This window comes from Glossina fuscipes, unplaced genomic scaffold (genome assembly GCF_014805625.2).
Source record: "Glossina fuscipes isolate IAEA_lab_2018 unplaced genomic scaffold, Yale_Gfus_2 1, whole genome shotgun sequence".
Lineage (NCBI taxonomy): Eukaryota > Metazoa > Arthropoda > Insecta > Diptera > Glossinidae > Glossina > Glossina fuscipes.
This window is the reverse complement of record NW_023998415.1, coordinates 46,240,617-46,256,584: the sequence shown is the minus strand read 5'-3', so window position 1 is coordinate 46,256,584 and position 15,968 is coordinate 46,240,617. Positions and strand designations below refer to the sequence as shown.

General features: G+C 33.3%; 2 protein-coding genes and 1 long non-coding RNA gene across 3 annotated transcripts; all 3 read right to left on the bottom strand.

The window, feature by feature from the left end:
- Window positions 1–288: 288 nt before the first annotated feature.
- LOC119645190 lies at window positions 289–8,795 on the bottom strand. Its single transcript, XR_005248640.1, has 3 exons — window positions 8,338–8,795; window positions 6,326–6,517; window positions 289–3,163 (listed from the first exon to the last, which is right to left on the bottom strand). It is a non-coding gene; the product is annotated as an uncharacterized LOC119645190 (long non-coding RNA).
- A 182-nt stretch (window positions 8,796–8,977) lies between these two features.
- LOC119645188 (probable ATP-dependent RNA helicase DDX43) lies at window positions 8,978–11,209 on the bottom strand. The gene has a single exon (XM_038045179.1). It carries the CDS (start codon window positions 11,017–11,019, stop codon window positions 9,001–9,003), a length of 2,019 nt encoding a protein of 672 aa, XP_037901107.1. The 5' UTR covers window positions 11,020–11,209; the 3' UTR covers window positions 8,978–9,000.
- A 2,739-nt stretch (window positions 11,210–13,948) lies between these two features.
- LOC119645189 lies at window positions 13,949–15,673 on the bottom strand. The gene is made up of 2 exons (XM_038045180.1): window positions 15,569–15,673; window positions 13,949–15,443 (listed from the first exon to the last, which is right to left on the bottom strand). The coding sequence occupies exon 2, from the start codon at window positions 15,434–15,436 to the stop codon at window positions 14,519–14,521; it is 918 nt and encodes a 305-aa protein (XP_037901108.1). The 5' UTR covers window positions 15,437–15,443; window positions 15,569–15,673; the 3' UTR covers window positions 13,949–14,518.
- Window positions 15,674–15,968: the final 295 nt, after the last annotated feature.

Here is a 15,968-nt window from a genome sequence, read left to right as displayed (position 1 = left end):
ATACGAAATAAGGAAATAGGAAAATGCATTTGGCTTTCGTGTTCGCTTTGAATCGTCCACTAGTTACTTGTTTTTTTTTTTTTTTTTTTTTTTTTACATTGAATGTGTTGCGAACACGACTAGAAAAATTAGTTGAGGTTAAGTGATTTTCATTAGATTGTGTTTTCATATTTTTATACCAAAATGACTACGTGATGCGGGCGAGTCAAATACGGCTTTACGTATAGGGTCAATTTGTTCACATTTTCTTCCACGCACTCCAGTACACGCCCATATATGATTCTTTTCTCGTGTCTTTCGGATCTTGGGGAAATTTCTAAACTATTCTACTCTAATTATTTTCTCGTCTTTTACTTTCTTATCTAAATCTATCGACGAATCCAAAGAATTCAATCGCGTTTTTCGCGATCTTTGCGAAACTTTCAAAACTTTCTTACTATTGCGATAATGACTTAATTTCAGTAAATTAATGGCGAATTGTACACACATGGGACACCAATTTTTAAACTAAATTCAATCTGAAGAAAGTTGTCCGTTGAAGGAGGTGTTTAAGAGTCACTTAATTGATTTCGGCAAATTTCATATTTCTATTCTTTTGTTCTTCTTCTTCGTCTTCTTTTTCTGTTATGTTTTTTGTTTGGGAATAGTTTTGATATAATTTTGCTATTTTATAAAATTTGTTTCAAAATATTGAACTAATAATGAACGGGACATTACTTATCCCAAATGGCTGAGGCTATTTTACCATAAAAAGACTGCCGTAACTCAACATGGAACGCATATGCGATTGTTTCTAGAATGGTCGCAATTTCAATCAGAAATTCCGATTTTCGTTCGCACGTTCTCTCATTAGAATTGTTCGCCCGGCACATTTACAATACGGCAAACCCTGTTAGCTTTAAAACAGGAAAAATCGGCCGCACCTACTCCATATTAGAGAGTAAGAAAAAAAATTAGGTTCTTCTACCTTTTTTGTCTTGCTTGGGATAATAGATGGGATAGTAATGGATATAGAGAAGGTTCGGTCACGATCGAATATAATTCTTTTGCTTATTCTGATTCTCGTTCCGCCGAAATGCAAAGTGTTTGAAGAGCGTAGTTGGGGTAGTATTAGTGGTAGTGTTCGTCCCGCTTTGATTTTCTCGAAGTTATTTAATCTCAGAGAGTTTCCCAAATTATCCTTCATTTATGTTATCATTATCCATATCCAGGAGAAATATTTTCTTATATTCTAACAAATATTTTCTGCAAAATTATACTAAAGTAAATCACTTATCTCTTATGAATTATGAAAGTAGCCGCTGTTATCAAAGTGCTTTATGTTCTTAATACATTTGCTTGTTAAGGTTTTCTAACTGCATAGCATTGAGTGTGAAATTGTATGCTCATCTGGAATCGTTTCTCCTCAAGAAACGAATTTAGTTTTAATCTCTCGGAAATTTTCTTTATCTTTAAGGCAATATCTTCGGATACCTGTGGATTGTAAAGATCAGCGAAAAGTCACTAGATTGCTTCCCAATACTTTATAGAAAGTGAAGAAATTTTGAATCCTACTTCGTTTAGGATGAAAGTCGTTTAATTCATATAAATCTTTGAAATAATAAAGTAATAGACATAGGATTTCTTTGTCGTCTGCTTTGCCTCGTTTTGTATACAATATATGCAGACATTTTCAGGTACACAGCATCATCATAATCTTTGCTTCCAATAGGCTTAGCTAAGCTTAAATATATTTTGGTTCTTGAAATTTGCTCATGCTTGCTTTATCCGAGTTCCTGAAATGCTCAATATTCGGCTTGGGTTTATGAATTCTACGTAGAGTATGTCTCTTACTCATCTTTTTTTTTGTAATATTTCCATGTAACCGTAAACGATGCAAGATCGTATTTGTAATATCAGAATTTTTCGCAAGATCGTTATATTTTGATAAAACTTAGGAAATCATCCATCGATCTCTTAGCTGGTTCAATATATGGTAAATTCATGAATTCCTAGACGTATTAAATCCCGATAGCTAAATACGAAATTTGTCCTTTTCCATGTGCTCGTAAACCCAATGACAATCAATATGTACTGGATTATTAAACTAACAGGTGATGGCATTTCGATTATAGTATTGCCCTCACTGATTATGTAATTACGATCTTTGATCGCTTGCAGTTTTATCAATTGCTTACGTTCCGTTAGAATATTTTTGCATTCGAAAGGAGTAAATGTTTAAAATTCAGTTTGTTGATCTGACCATACTTTAGAGGAGGTTCTAAATTGATAGAACCATCCTTGGTTTGGGTAGCAATCTTTCAGATTTAGTTAGCCTGTGATAGCCAAGCGTATCAAATCTATAAGTTTATAGCTATCCAAAAGTATTGTACTTTTTTTTATGCCTCCGTAAAGACTGTTTACCCAACAATCTTTTCTTTGGTCGGTTTGTGCTCCTTTTAGCCTCTACTACCGTTTAATATTCTTTTCACCTTTTTGTAGTCTTCTACACCAGGTTTTAAAATATCTACATGGATGAAAACTTTGGAGGACGACGCCATTACTTTCTTCATAAAAATTTTCCTCGGAGCTTTCCATGTCATTATTTTGAGTTGTTCTCGGGTATTCCCTAACGCAATATTCAAGAATAATTAATCATCAGATTCAGCTAAAGACAGTTTGTATGTTAGAAATTTGGCCAAAATTGCTTGATTGAGGTAAGAGATCGTTGTAATCTTGGCTATGACTAAATTTATAAATGGCGTTCCTTACGTTTAAGTTGAAATCGTATTGCTCCACGCATCTATTCCGGAAGACTCTCTGCCTTGTTTTTAGCGGTGACAGCTACGTGTATAGGTTCCCTTTTCTTTTTTTCTTTTTTTTCTTTGAGGTTAGAAATTTTAAAGTATTATAGCCCATCCTTCATCAATATCGGTGCAAGTTTGATGTTCAACGATTTGTAAAATCTTGCTTTAGATCTTTGTTTCATTTTGTCTCGATGATATTGCGGATTAACAAGCGTTTGTTAAATATTCCAAAAATATATAATCGAGATATTCGAGAACTATACTTTTTGGTTATCGTTCTGGAAACTTCCGTTGATGTTATGAACGTTCATTGTGCGTTCAGGTGCAAATCACACATTACCGCCATTTAAGTATGTTATGTTTAGCTGATATTTAAACTGAAAATAGCAAAGAAATTAAGAAAACCTTTAAATTTAGGTTTAAAAGATTTATTAAATATGCCTTACAGAGAATGCAGAATATACCTGAAAAGTAAATTTACATTATTTTGACTTATTTTTAACAATCCTTAAGATAATCTTCATCAATATAGATGAACACCTTTAAAAACACTCCGTATAAGATTTGCTTGTACTTTTTTTTTTTGAGCAACTAAACTACTTTCATATTTCTTAAATCCACATATTAGACATAAGCCAATCTTGATATGAATGTATGAGAACGAAAGAGACGTTTTTTTTCCGATCATTGAAAAATGGCCATTCTTCGGCTGAAGAATGCATCCGTTGAAGGAAAAAAATACAAAAACGTACTTGCACAGTTCAGTTCGACTAACTCGACTTTTTTAAGAAAAACGAAAAAAGAAGATAAAAATGAATTGAAATGATTGAATAAACAGGAAACAACAAGGACCGTACAAAGTATAAAATAACTCATCACACACGCCCAATAAATATAAGCCTATGATCCTGCTAAAAATGTGTGGAAAAAACTGAAAAACTAGAACTTCCCCCCACTCGCTCCTTCCAGAACCCAAAACACAAAAAATACATTACAACCGCAATAATTAGGTTAAACATATATATATATATATATATATATCTTTTTCAGATATTATTTATGTAATATTAAGAGAAGTACTTACCCCAGCTATTACTGGTAGCACGATGAATGCACGGACATTGAGACCAAGACTGATTAATAAATGGAAACGAATATCGGGCAAAAAGCTTATTAACGATTGTTAGGATTCTCTCGTTTATCTTTTTATATGGCAAAACATTTTTTTATTTCTCTCTCTCTCTCTCTCTCTTTAGAAATCTTTAAATATTCTACTCTTTAACAAATAATCGCTGATAAGAGAATAAGCGATAATTCGCAGCTCCCCGTAGCCCACTATTCGATGTCATAAAATTTGCATCATGAATAAGATTCTTTAAGTTGTTTCCATATTGCGGACGTGTATACAAACATATCACGTCCCATTTTCGTATACGTGTATTAACGCATCACTAGGTAGGTCATCAAAAAAACTATTGAGAAACGCTGAGCATTCCCGAAAACTTTTCCTGCTTCTGATAATCACAAGGCAATTTTAGCAAAACAAAATATTGCATTATCCCGCACTATTCCTCGACGATTATTAGATGCCAATCTACTAGGAAGAGAACAGAAAAGTTAATTTGGAGAAGAGGGAAGATCCTGCTTTAGCCAATAAAGGTGTGGAGAAATATACGTCGGAACGAACGAAGCGAAAAGTAAAATTGTTTGATAATGATGCAGGAAGTGATGTACGTCGGTCAAAAGGCAAAAAAATGCCCACATTAATTTTACTAAATAAATATATAATTAACGAGCGGCTTGTCTTAAGTCGGTGTCGGTCTGCTATGTCCCAAAAAGGACTACGGATAGATTTGTAGATAAAAACCCTGCTATGGAAATTTTAACAGGATAATGATACGAAACATTCATCGAATTTGATGGAAACGTGGTTCCAGGACCATAAATTAGATATCACTGAATCGCCAAATCACTCCCTTCGGAGAGGACTAAAGTGTTTTGTTCGCAGCAGCAATAATTAAAGGAATTATGAAAAAATATTCAAAAAGTACGATATAATATCGCAATAGAGCCACGCGATAATTTTAATCATGCCTATCAAGATCGAGGTTGTCCTTAAAAACGATAGTGATTATACTGGCTATTGATCGAATTGGCATTGAATTGATTTTTAGAAAAATGAACCAACACCTTGAAGCACACAATTTTGCTTTACTTTCAAATTTCTAGCTATACATCTATTTTAGCGTCCACTTAATAATATATGCGATCTTTGAAGTTTTTGTTTATACTTAACATGACTTTAAAATCATTTTTGAATACCGAAATGTTCCTACTTTGTAAATAAATGATAAATATAATATGTAATAAGAGGAAATGGGAAAAGTATATAGCCCTGACCAATATAAAACAACGTACACTTAATTTTCCGTCCACTTCTGCATATATATATATAAATAAAAATCGCAAAAAAAAAAAAAAAAAAAAAAAAAAAATTGGGTCTAGAAGAACAATTATCCCTTAATATGCATGATAATAATAGCCTTGTAATTGCTGCTCGTTGTGGACAAGTGCGGATAGTGATATTCGCTATACTGGCACTCGGACGATATGATCCGGCGGGTACACTTAAAAACGGAGATACTAAAGATACGACGATAGCGCATTCTCCATCTCTGAGCTTATATATCCTATATATATATATATATATATATGCCCTATACCATTCATGGTATAAGGGTATATTAGATATGTGCGAATATATGCAACACCCAGAAGAAGATGAGACAGACTCACCCTTTCCTATATCAATCAATTCAGAAAATGATTCTAGTCTGTCTCTCTGTCTGTCCGTATGTTTGTCTTATTTTTTTTATGTTGCATCTACAGATCGCAATATACTGGTTTGCTTTACTCAGCTCGGTATCACTTTTCCCACCACTCTCCCTATATAGAGTCCCATCTTGAAAAGTCGCTATATGAATAACGGCACTAAAGGAAGTAGCGTAGAATATTTGGTGGCGGATCGCGTATAACTGTAGTGTTTTCATTTATTTTAATTGTAAACTAATTGAGGAAAAAAGAATTACTTCGAGGCCGCATAACTTTTGCTTACATTCTACGACAAACTATTTAGCATAAGCAAACAATTTCAATTTCTTCATAATTCGTAATGTGATCGAAAGATGTTTCCCTATAGTTGACTACAGTATCTTATGCAAAATAATTCCACGAAACTGAAATTTCGCTCAAATAATTCAGGAAAGGTTATAAGGTATTTACGATATCGTATCGTATGTAGCACTACTACTACTACTAAATTAATTATATATATATATATATATATATATATATATATATAATATAATAGGATTGGAGCTACTATAGATTTTGCATTATTAGGTTACGCTATTATATATGAATAAATATAAAAATGCTTCAGTGGAGAATTAATCAAGTGACTCAAGAGTCTCTAGTGCAAAAGAAAAAATAAAAGAAGAATTAAATTAAATTTCATCATCGGAAACATGTATACGTACCAAATATATATTTATTGGCATCTATTTGGAAAATTGTCGGAATTTCGATATACGATTTGTGAAAGTGAAGGGATAAAAATGTGCAGCTTACTCCAGGCAAAATGTGTTTTAAAACACTATCTTTTTGAAAATTGTCCTTATCGCTCTGTCATGTTAATTACTTTCAAGTCTATAACATTAAAATACAGTTTACTGAAAGAAAAAGATATAAATAATAATATTATCATAAGCTAATAGGGGCATCTTAAGGGTCCTGAATTTCACTTTAACTTTATATATATATATATATATATATATCCAAAGAATCAATATACTTTTCCATTTATAATTTGAAGAGTAAGAAATAATAATTATTTCATTGTTTATTTTCACAAGTAAATACACAAATAATAAAATAAAAAAAAATAAATCGAGCTACAAGTCAACAAAATAAGATTTGATATCAGAGTGTTGTTGAGTATAGTGTGGAGCTTTTTTTTTTTTTTTTCTTTTTATACCCACCACTGTAAGATGGGGGTAGACTCATTTTGCATTTTTTCCATAATACATTTAACACCCAAACCGAAACTTCAGAGGCCCTATAAGGTATATGTGTTCTTGATCAGTATGAAATTGTGAAATGATTTAGCCGTGTCTGTCCGTCTGTGTGGAGTTTGTTGTCGGCACTGTCCCCGTCGCAAAAATTCACATACCGAGTTCAAAGTTTGGTAGAAACATTGAAAGTTTCTTCGTGTCGCTTGACTGGTATTGAAAATGGGCCAGTTGGGTCAAAGCAGAAGCCCGCAACGAGGCATGAACTGAAAGCAATTATGTTTTGCCTAACAAAAATTTGTAACGGAAACTATTAAAGTTGGAATGCTGAAATTTTCCACATTTACTTAACGAAGCCTTGTAACCTTTACCTGGAAAAATGGGAAAAATCGTCCATGCCTGCACAAAGTTACAAGTGATTAACTTGCTTGAGCTTTTATGCTTATTTATCCTAAGGCAACAAAGACAGAATGTTTAGAACTACCTTGTAGTACATTCCCCAAATGAAGGTATATTATTTGCCTAAAAATGGATTAATTCTAAAATTAATATGGTAGACGCCGCGACCTGGTCCAGTAATTTTTTCTTAATAACACCAGCGATATGGGTATCAAATAAAAGAACTTGGAGACTAAAATCCATAGAAAGCATAGTGGTGAGTACGCAAGATTCGGCCCTCGCCGAACATAACTTTCTTACTTTTTTTTTTCCCCAATATATTTTATGAGATCCACATTTTCGCCTCTTTTCCATCGAGAAAAAAAGGGCGAAACGGTTGTATAGGTGGGCTAAAGGTAATTGCAAATCGTGTTACATACAATCACAATTAAAATCGCAGACTACTATTTATGGAAAGAGATGTGGAGATTACCCTCCCTTCATACGTAGAATAGATTCATTTGTTAGAAAAGGCCAAAAAATCTTATTGATCAGCATGTCTTCCAATGATAATTTCAACGTCAAATTGCGGACAAAATCTGATAGAGATCTGAATTTCTTTATTATCCTATTTGTCATAATTACTTTATAAGCTATGAAAGGTACCGTGTATTCAAGAATCGCTTAGTTCCCGTAAGTAGAATGCAAAATTTGTCATATATGAATGAACACAGAGCACGATTGGTTCATATTTTTTATGATTTTCACTACGTTTTTTTTTTTTTTTTTTATAGATCTTTGCTCCTCGGAAATATGAACTTTTATTAATAATCACTCGGATCTTATTATAAAAACCTGGCGCAGATATAACGATCAATGAGCAGTTGTGCTCAATTAAGTCCAAAATTTAAGGCCGTCTGCGCTAAAGGTAATTAAAAAATCTGTGGAAAGTATACTGTATATACTTCAAGTCTTAAGTTTACTAACTTCATATACTAAAAGGAATATCGCGTTCTGTATCCATTACGAAGAGAACGTTGGGGATTTTTGCGTTTTTTATTAGGGAGTTATTATAATCCCCGGAAATCGTTAAAATTGTTTACCTGATAAATTAAATTAAGCGTAGCAAACACGATTGATTTGCCGATGAATAATAAATCTTCGTTGATCGTCTTGGAAATATTTAACAAAAAAACTTCATTGATCATTGCGGCTTATTGACAGAATTTATCCGTTCAACGGATTGACCGGTTTGAGCGGAAAAGCTTAAATGTAATCCGAAATATTTAAGCGAACCTTCATTTCGCTATTAAACGGTTAACTGGCGAAAAGGTACGTAATGTGTGGCCCAATATTTTGTATATATACCTATAAAAATTTAATAAAAATTTAATAAACATATATAATTAAATATTTATGTTAATCACATTTATTCGATGAATATATTTTCCAATGAATCGTAGTTCCATTGTTATTATCAGTTAAATAGCATTTAAAATTTAAATTAACCAATTTCGGTTATAAATAGAAAATATTATTTGGTTGATTTATTTATGCTGACATGAAATAATATTTTTAAAATTTAATTTCAAAATGTTATGTTCAATGGAAGTCAATTTAATGAAAAATATAAACTAATAACTATAATCGCATTATGTTGCTTAAATTTTTCAATTGCAACATAAAAATGGATGGGAACAGAAATTTAAATGGTATTACAAATAATGTGTGAGCCTTATTTCCTTTTCTTTTTTTTTTTTTTTTGATTAGTAATTGCGGTGACCGTAAGAGCGATTACCACCACCACCGCCTCGTCGTCCTCGCATGTTTTCATCGGAGCGTCTCCCTTTCATTTTATTGAATCTGTCGGCCATGTCCCTAAGATTATCAGGTACATCTTGCCCGGCCTCTTCCAGTATTTTTATTAGTTCAGCAGCCAAACCCCAATCTGAACGCGTTACGTAACTAATCGATGTACCAGTGCGACCAGCACGTCCGGTACGTCCTATACGATGTACATACTCTTCGATGTTACGAGGAAAGTCATAATTGATAACATGCGTTACATCATCAATATCTAAGCCTCTAGACGCTACATCGGTTGCAATAAGAATTTTCACCTCACCCGATGTAATATCAGCAATAGCCTGTTCGCGATCGGCTTGATCGCGCGAACCATGTATGGCCTGGCAAAGGTAACCGGCGAGAGTCAAGTCACTGGATAGATCATCTGCGCGCACCTTTTTGCCACAAAAAACAATTATTTTATCATCGGATCTCATAGACTTGACGAACGATTTGATCATATCGTATTTTTCGCCTTCCTCCACAACTTCGACTACCTGTCTAACCGAGTGGGTAGCAGCCAAATCCAATGACCCTACACAGACTTGTATCGGGTTACTCATATAGCTTTGAGCTAAGCGACGCACACCAGGCGGCCAGGTAGCGCTCGTCATTATTGTTTGACGATCGGGACGTATATCTAATAGGATCTTCCGAATTTGTGGTTCAAAGCCCATGTCCAACATACGATCAGCTTCATCTAATACCAAATATGTGACCGTGGTCACATCAATTACTTTGGCTTGTATTAAATCGTTTAGACGACCGGGAGTACAAATTATGACTTCAACACCCTGTTCAACGTGCTGAATCTGATCACGACGATTTCCGCCACCGTATATGCAAACCGCTTTAATTCCCCGGAATGAATACTTATTAGTTTCTTTTTCTATCTGTAAAGCTAATTCACGCGTTGGCGCCAATATAAGAACATTTGGACCGCCACGCTCAGAGCGTGGGATGCTTTGATACTCTATATGAACCAAAGCTGGAAGTAGAAATGCTAAAGTCTTGCCCGTTCCCGTCTGAGCAATGCCGATTAAATCTTCACCTTTGAGCAAAATAGGCCAAGCCTGCGCTTGTATAGGTGAGGGTTTCTTAAATTGTTGTTTCGCTACTTCGGCCAACAAATCTGGGTACTGTCCAAAGCACTGTTCGAATTTCCATATAGGATTTGGTATGTTATCAGGCTCATCATTTTTTTGTTCGAATACTCGTGACACGGTTGTATTGTTATTCTGTAAACGAATTTGGTCTACATCATCCTTATCCATGTTGGCTACCTCGGTATGCTCTACATAAAAATCTTTTGTAAGCGGTGGGCGTTTTGACCAACGTTCTGCTCTAGCCAGTTCAGCTTTTTTATTTTCCGCCTTCCAATCAATTATACCGCCCTGATTCGCACTATAATTCTCGTTTCTATCATAAGAAGTTTTTGGATAATGATAATCAAATGGGTTATCATCGTCTCTACCATATGAACGATATCCCTGATTGTTTCTATCACTTCTATTATATCCACTACCGTGCGGACGTTGTGACTGATTATTTCCATCATGGCCTTCATCTACTATTTGCCTAATGCGATTTAAAGCATCATTTATCTTACCCTTGTCGTCGCCCAGAACAGTTACTTTCCCGCGAGACTTATCTGCATCGATTCGAACATTAAAATCCAATTGTAAGCGTTGAATAGTAGAGCCTGCTCGGCCAACAATGCGGCCGATAGATTCCGGACGTACATAGAGCGATTCCTTACCCTGGAAACTGCGGCCATAAGTGCTACCTCTGCCACTATTTCGGTTAATGCAGCTGTCTCTGTCTCTACGCCGGCTATCATCTGAGCGTCTATTGTCGCCGTACGATCGTTTTGGAAAGCTTTTTACATTACTCACTTGAGGTTTGTCGTCATATTCTTCATCGTCCTCCCAATCAGACATTTTCGAACTTTACAAGATAATTCTTTTATTTTTCTTTATTTTGTATTTTTGAATTGGGCTTTTTTTATGTTGAGGTTAAGAGTATACTTTTTCAATTTTTTTTTTCTTTTTTTTCTTCTTTGCTAAATTATTTTCTTCCTTTTTTTTCAAGCAGAAATGATTCCGCTTTCCTAACGCTCAGGCAAAAGTCTAGTGTTGCCGTTGTTTATGAATCGAATGTAAACCGTGGATAAGCGAGCCTGCGATATCAAAAAGAATAGGAATTTTTAACTTATGCTGGGTAATTGTGTATTAAGGAAATGATTACCAGCACTTGTGTCCAAGAAAATGGACGGTGGATAGAAATGTCTCTCAGAACTTTTAGAGTTTATGAGTAGATGGTTATTTATACTTACTGCCGTGGTGTAGATATATAATACTAGTTTTGTAATACGTGTTCGAGCGTCCAAAAGTTGTATTTGTCTGTTGACGGGATTTTTGAAGTAATTATTTAGATTGAGTTGAACATTCTGAATTGAATTTTGAAAAACGTGTTGAAACAGAGCTGGGATTTTTAAGTCTAATCAGTAAAAACTTGAAAATTCGAATAAATTTTAAAAGTTTTTATTAACGACTTGTAAAATATGTTGTTTTAAAATATTGCATATATTGTATTGTAATATTGTAATTTACCACATAAAATTATATTATATATATTATAATTTATGTTATGTATATAATATATATGATATCATATATTTAATAATAATAATTTAGAAAATAAACAATTGTAATTTTATAAAATTTGTTTTTGTTTTTTTAAAGTAAACGTGACCAAATTAAATCACACATTCTAGCAAATTTTCAGTTGGTAATTTGCTGAATAACATAAGAAGAAGGCATCACTGTATAATTGTTTAAAATAAGTAAGAACATTATAGTCGAGGAAGGCTGTCCCATTAAATACCCTACACCACATTGTCTAATACAATCCTTATTTTTAATGTAGAGTACAAAAATTATATTTTGTTTAAATATAAAGGTATATTTTTCATGTGCGTAGTTTTGGAGAAGCGGGTCCAAAACGCAATCTAATGTAGTACAACTTTAACCCTTACGTAGGCGTAGATGGTCTAAATTTTGTAGAGTTCATTTCAGCATCAAATTACTATTACGAGTCTATTTTCATCACATATTAAAACTGAGATTTTTCTACTCTACAAAGGAACAATTTTCGTTAAAAATCCTTATTAAGGTGCCATCCAAAATTAAGCCGAGATGATCCAAATTTGATACAGTTAATTTTTGTATCTTAAATTTCTTTTATGATTTGATTTTCAGTATTACGCATTGTTATACCTTTTCAGTCTTCGTTATATGAGAGGGGTTTCAAAAATTGCCCCAGTGAGTCTAAAGTTTTCATACCAATTAAGAATGACAAAATACTACTGTATAGCTAATTTTGCCGAGAAATTTTGAAAATTACAATTTTTTTCCATATAACGACCTCTTAGAATTGAGCCTTATATGAGTAGTGTTCGAAAAAGTGAAGCGTTCGTTCTTGAATCAAAACATGTCACTGTACCAAATTTCTTCGAAATATGTCAAAAATTGCGACCTATAAGTGAATGCAGATTTACATGGACAAACGGCAGACGGACAGAGAGGCTTATATCAATTCATATTATGATTCTGAATCGATTGGTACAATAATATGTGGGTCTATTTTAAGCCTTTTTGCGTTTTACATACATCCGCACTAACTTAATATATCCTGTACCGCAAGTAGTGTAGGATGTAAAAACTATAGTTTTCAGTTTTTGAGTTATTTGTTATCTAGAGTTGTGGTGTTATAATAAATAGAGTTTCGTATTTATATTGCATTTCGACAGCTGTTTCTAGTCCTATTGTGGAATATATAAAAGTAAAATTTGTTAGTTATTTGCAATGCATCGAAAAAAGTGCCGAGCAGACTTCAAATTATAGAGTAAGTAGATTAAGTATAGAGAAGAAAAAAAAATTATTATTATACGTTTTTTGATACAATATTTATACAACTCGATTAAGCTGTTTGTGTGAATTAAGATTTGAATTTTATTTATCAATCTCATCCAGGTTCAGTTTAACAATTAATTGAATCGGACCAAAAATTCGTTGAAAGTTATCCAAAAAAAATTTAACAGTCAACATAGGAAACGAGAGCAGAGTTGATTGCCGATGACCCATTTTGTAACTTGCCCTGGGAACATCAATCTTAAAACATATTTTTAATTCATTAGCTACGATGGTCAGATACCTAACAACACAAATTTCGATGTTTCAGCAAACTCGAGATTGCAATGTAAGTGAGTTCTGGTTAATTACCACTAATATGGAAATATTACATTCATCTGATGTAAATCACTATTCGACCGGGAATCGAAATTCCTATGTTAGGTGAGCGTACTAACTACTAAGATAGCGCCGACACGTATTAACTGATAACAAGAATACCTTCAACTAGTCGGATTCATTCCTCAAACTAAACGAAATATAAAAGTTCATGGGTGAACGTTAATTTGTTATTTCGCCACTGACTTCTTGTGGAATAATGGCATCAATATAGGTTTTAAGTTGCGAGTTCCCGTTTTTGGGTATTATTTAAAATATTTACGTCATCATATACGATATATACCGACCGGTCCTTCGCTTTATCTTGCAATCAAATATCTTGCTTAAGCTAAAGTACCAAGTAATATTAAAGAAATCAGTTTAAACTTAAAGTAATTTCTTTGTTTTAGTTTTCTCTTATATGGCATGAGCATTGTGTGGGGATAGATAAAATAATTCTCCAAATTTTGCGTACAAAAAATGAAAAAAAAGGCAGTGATATTAAAATTCATAGAAAGAAAAAATAAAAATTAATTTTGATAATAGTTTTACTTGTTTATTTAATATATAATACGTAATTAGTTCGTTTTAATACGTGTATGCTGTTCTTCTTTCTCTCTCTCTCTCCCACTTCTTAATTATAAACGAACGAATGCCTTCGAAGAATGTGTTGATAAACCAACTTTTGATTCCATATGTAAGCATAATCTATGTGTAAAGTTGTTAATAACAATGCAAGGTAAATAATATATAAAAAAAGTTTATATAAATAAAATTTATTTATTAATATTGTATGCAATGGTAGACATTTCTTGAGGAATGTTACAAAAGGAGCACACATGTGCTTGTTTGTTTGTTAACACATTTAAAACAATGCGTTCAACATTTTCTATTAGTTTTGCTTGCTTTTTTGAGTAAAATTTTTTAATTCACTAAAAGTTCCTTAAGCAGAATCAGCTGCTATTGGATTTTTGTATATAAAATGCAACTCTGTTTGAAACAAATAAACAAAAAGACTGTGATTCTCCACTTTCTCTACATTTGGATATGTACAGAGAAAAAACAAAAGGAAAAAAAAAATTAAGAAAAAAAAAAAAAGGAATATTCATTTTAAAATGTGCCTTATGCCTTTGCGTTCAAAAATGGTTCTTCACATTTTGCGAATTTGCTTCTTAAATATATCTTCTAATTGAGTTAATAAACCGATTGCTCGATAATTATCTCGAAGCATTGCGTACTCCTCCAATGCTTTAATATGCCTTAAGGCATCCTCTACAGATTCAATATCTGGCAATGGACTTAAGCTACGCTTTAAAGATCCCGTCATTTTCTCTAACGGCTGGCCATTAATATGCTGCTGCGATAAGTTATTAAACGCTTTAACTTCACCATCATTATTATCATCATCATCGTTCTCATCGTTGACATAAACTACACGGGTTCCCTCGTTTGTTTCTTCGTGCCCTTCGGACATTGAATTATCATTACTGCACATGTCATTTTGTTCGGCTGCATCCTTTAATTGTTGTTGTTCTTTTCTACTAACATACTGTATCATATCGATGGCATTTAAATACGGTCGTTTCGCTTCGCTAATACACATATTATTGCGCAGCGCATCTAAATCAAAACTTGGTATATTGTATAGCTTTTGGAAATGTGATAGCCATGCATCAGTTAAATTAAAATTCTCCACTGCTATGCATTCTTTTACTTCTACCGCTTTCCAGCGTACTTTCTGTTCGGTGATCGAGAAGCCATTATATACGGCACGTTCTAGATACTCGTACATAACTTTGCCCAAAAATTCGATTTTCTCTTTACGCCTCTGTTGTATCTCATCTTTGCAAGGCGCATCTGGATTGTAATTCTCAAACGATTGCAATATATTATTTTTATTTAACAATATATTCTTAATTTGCTTAGAGCTGCATTCGAATTTTTTCGCCAAACTTTGGTAACTGGGACTATTACCCAATGAGAGTAAACGTTCATATTCTTTGCAAACTTGTACACGTTCTTCTAAACTTAAAATATTGCGTGTTCTATAATCATTTGGCGAGGCCATACTATATCTGTATATAAATAATACTATTATGCATAAACATACACGCAATACGCACGCACACACAAATGTATATATATATATATATATATATATATATGTTTATGTATATGTATATGTATATATATATATAACCTCAAATCGCTTATTAAGTATTGAAGGAAACTAATAATAACAGTAAAAAGACAATTAATCAGTTGAGAAAAGCTTTTAACGCGTCAGCAAAACCTTGTACCGCACCACACAGTACTTTCAACCTTTTTGTTTCAGTAAACATTAGAGACTAACTAACTGCAGTTTAACGAAAACACACGATCACACCGCAATACGATCGGTGTGTGCAGCTTGACTCTTCTTAGCTCTACAAATGCTAATACTCACTTACTTACTCACCGCCGTCACTCACAGAGATAAAGTTGGGCTTGACGAGCCGTATATGCGTAGCTATTGTGAAAGCTTTTCAAGACGATACGATTCAATGATACATATTTCGGATTTATCAAGGGATTATATCTGAAGAAAAAGCATTTATAGG

What these genes read in the sequence shown, in the direction of transcription:
- LOC119645188 (XM_038045179.1), bottom strand. Translation starts at nt 11,019, where the DNA reads ATGTCTGATTGGGAGGACGATGAAGAATATGACGACAAACCTCAAGTG.
- LOC119645189 (XM_038045180.1), bottom strand. Translation starts at nt 15,436, where the DNA reads ATGGCCTCGCCAAATGATTATAGAACACGCAATATTTTAAGTTTAGAA.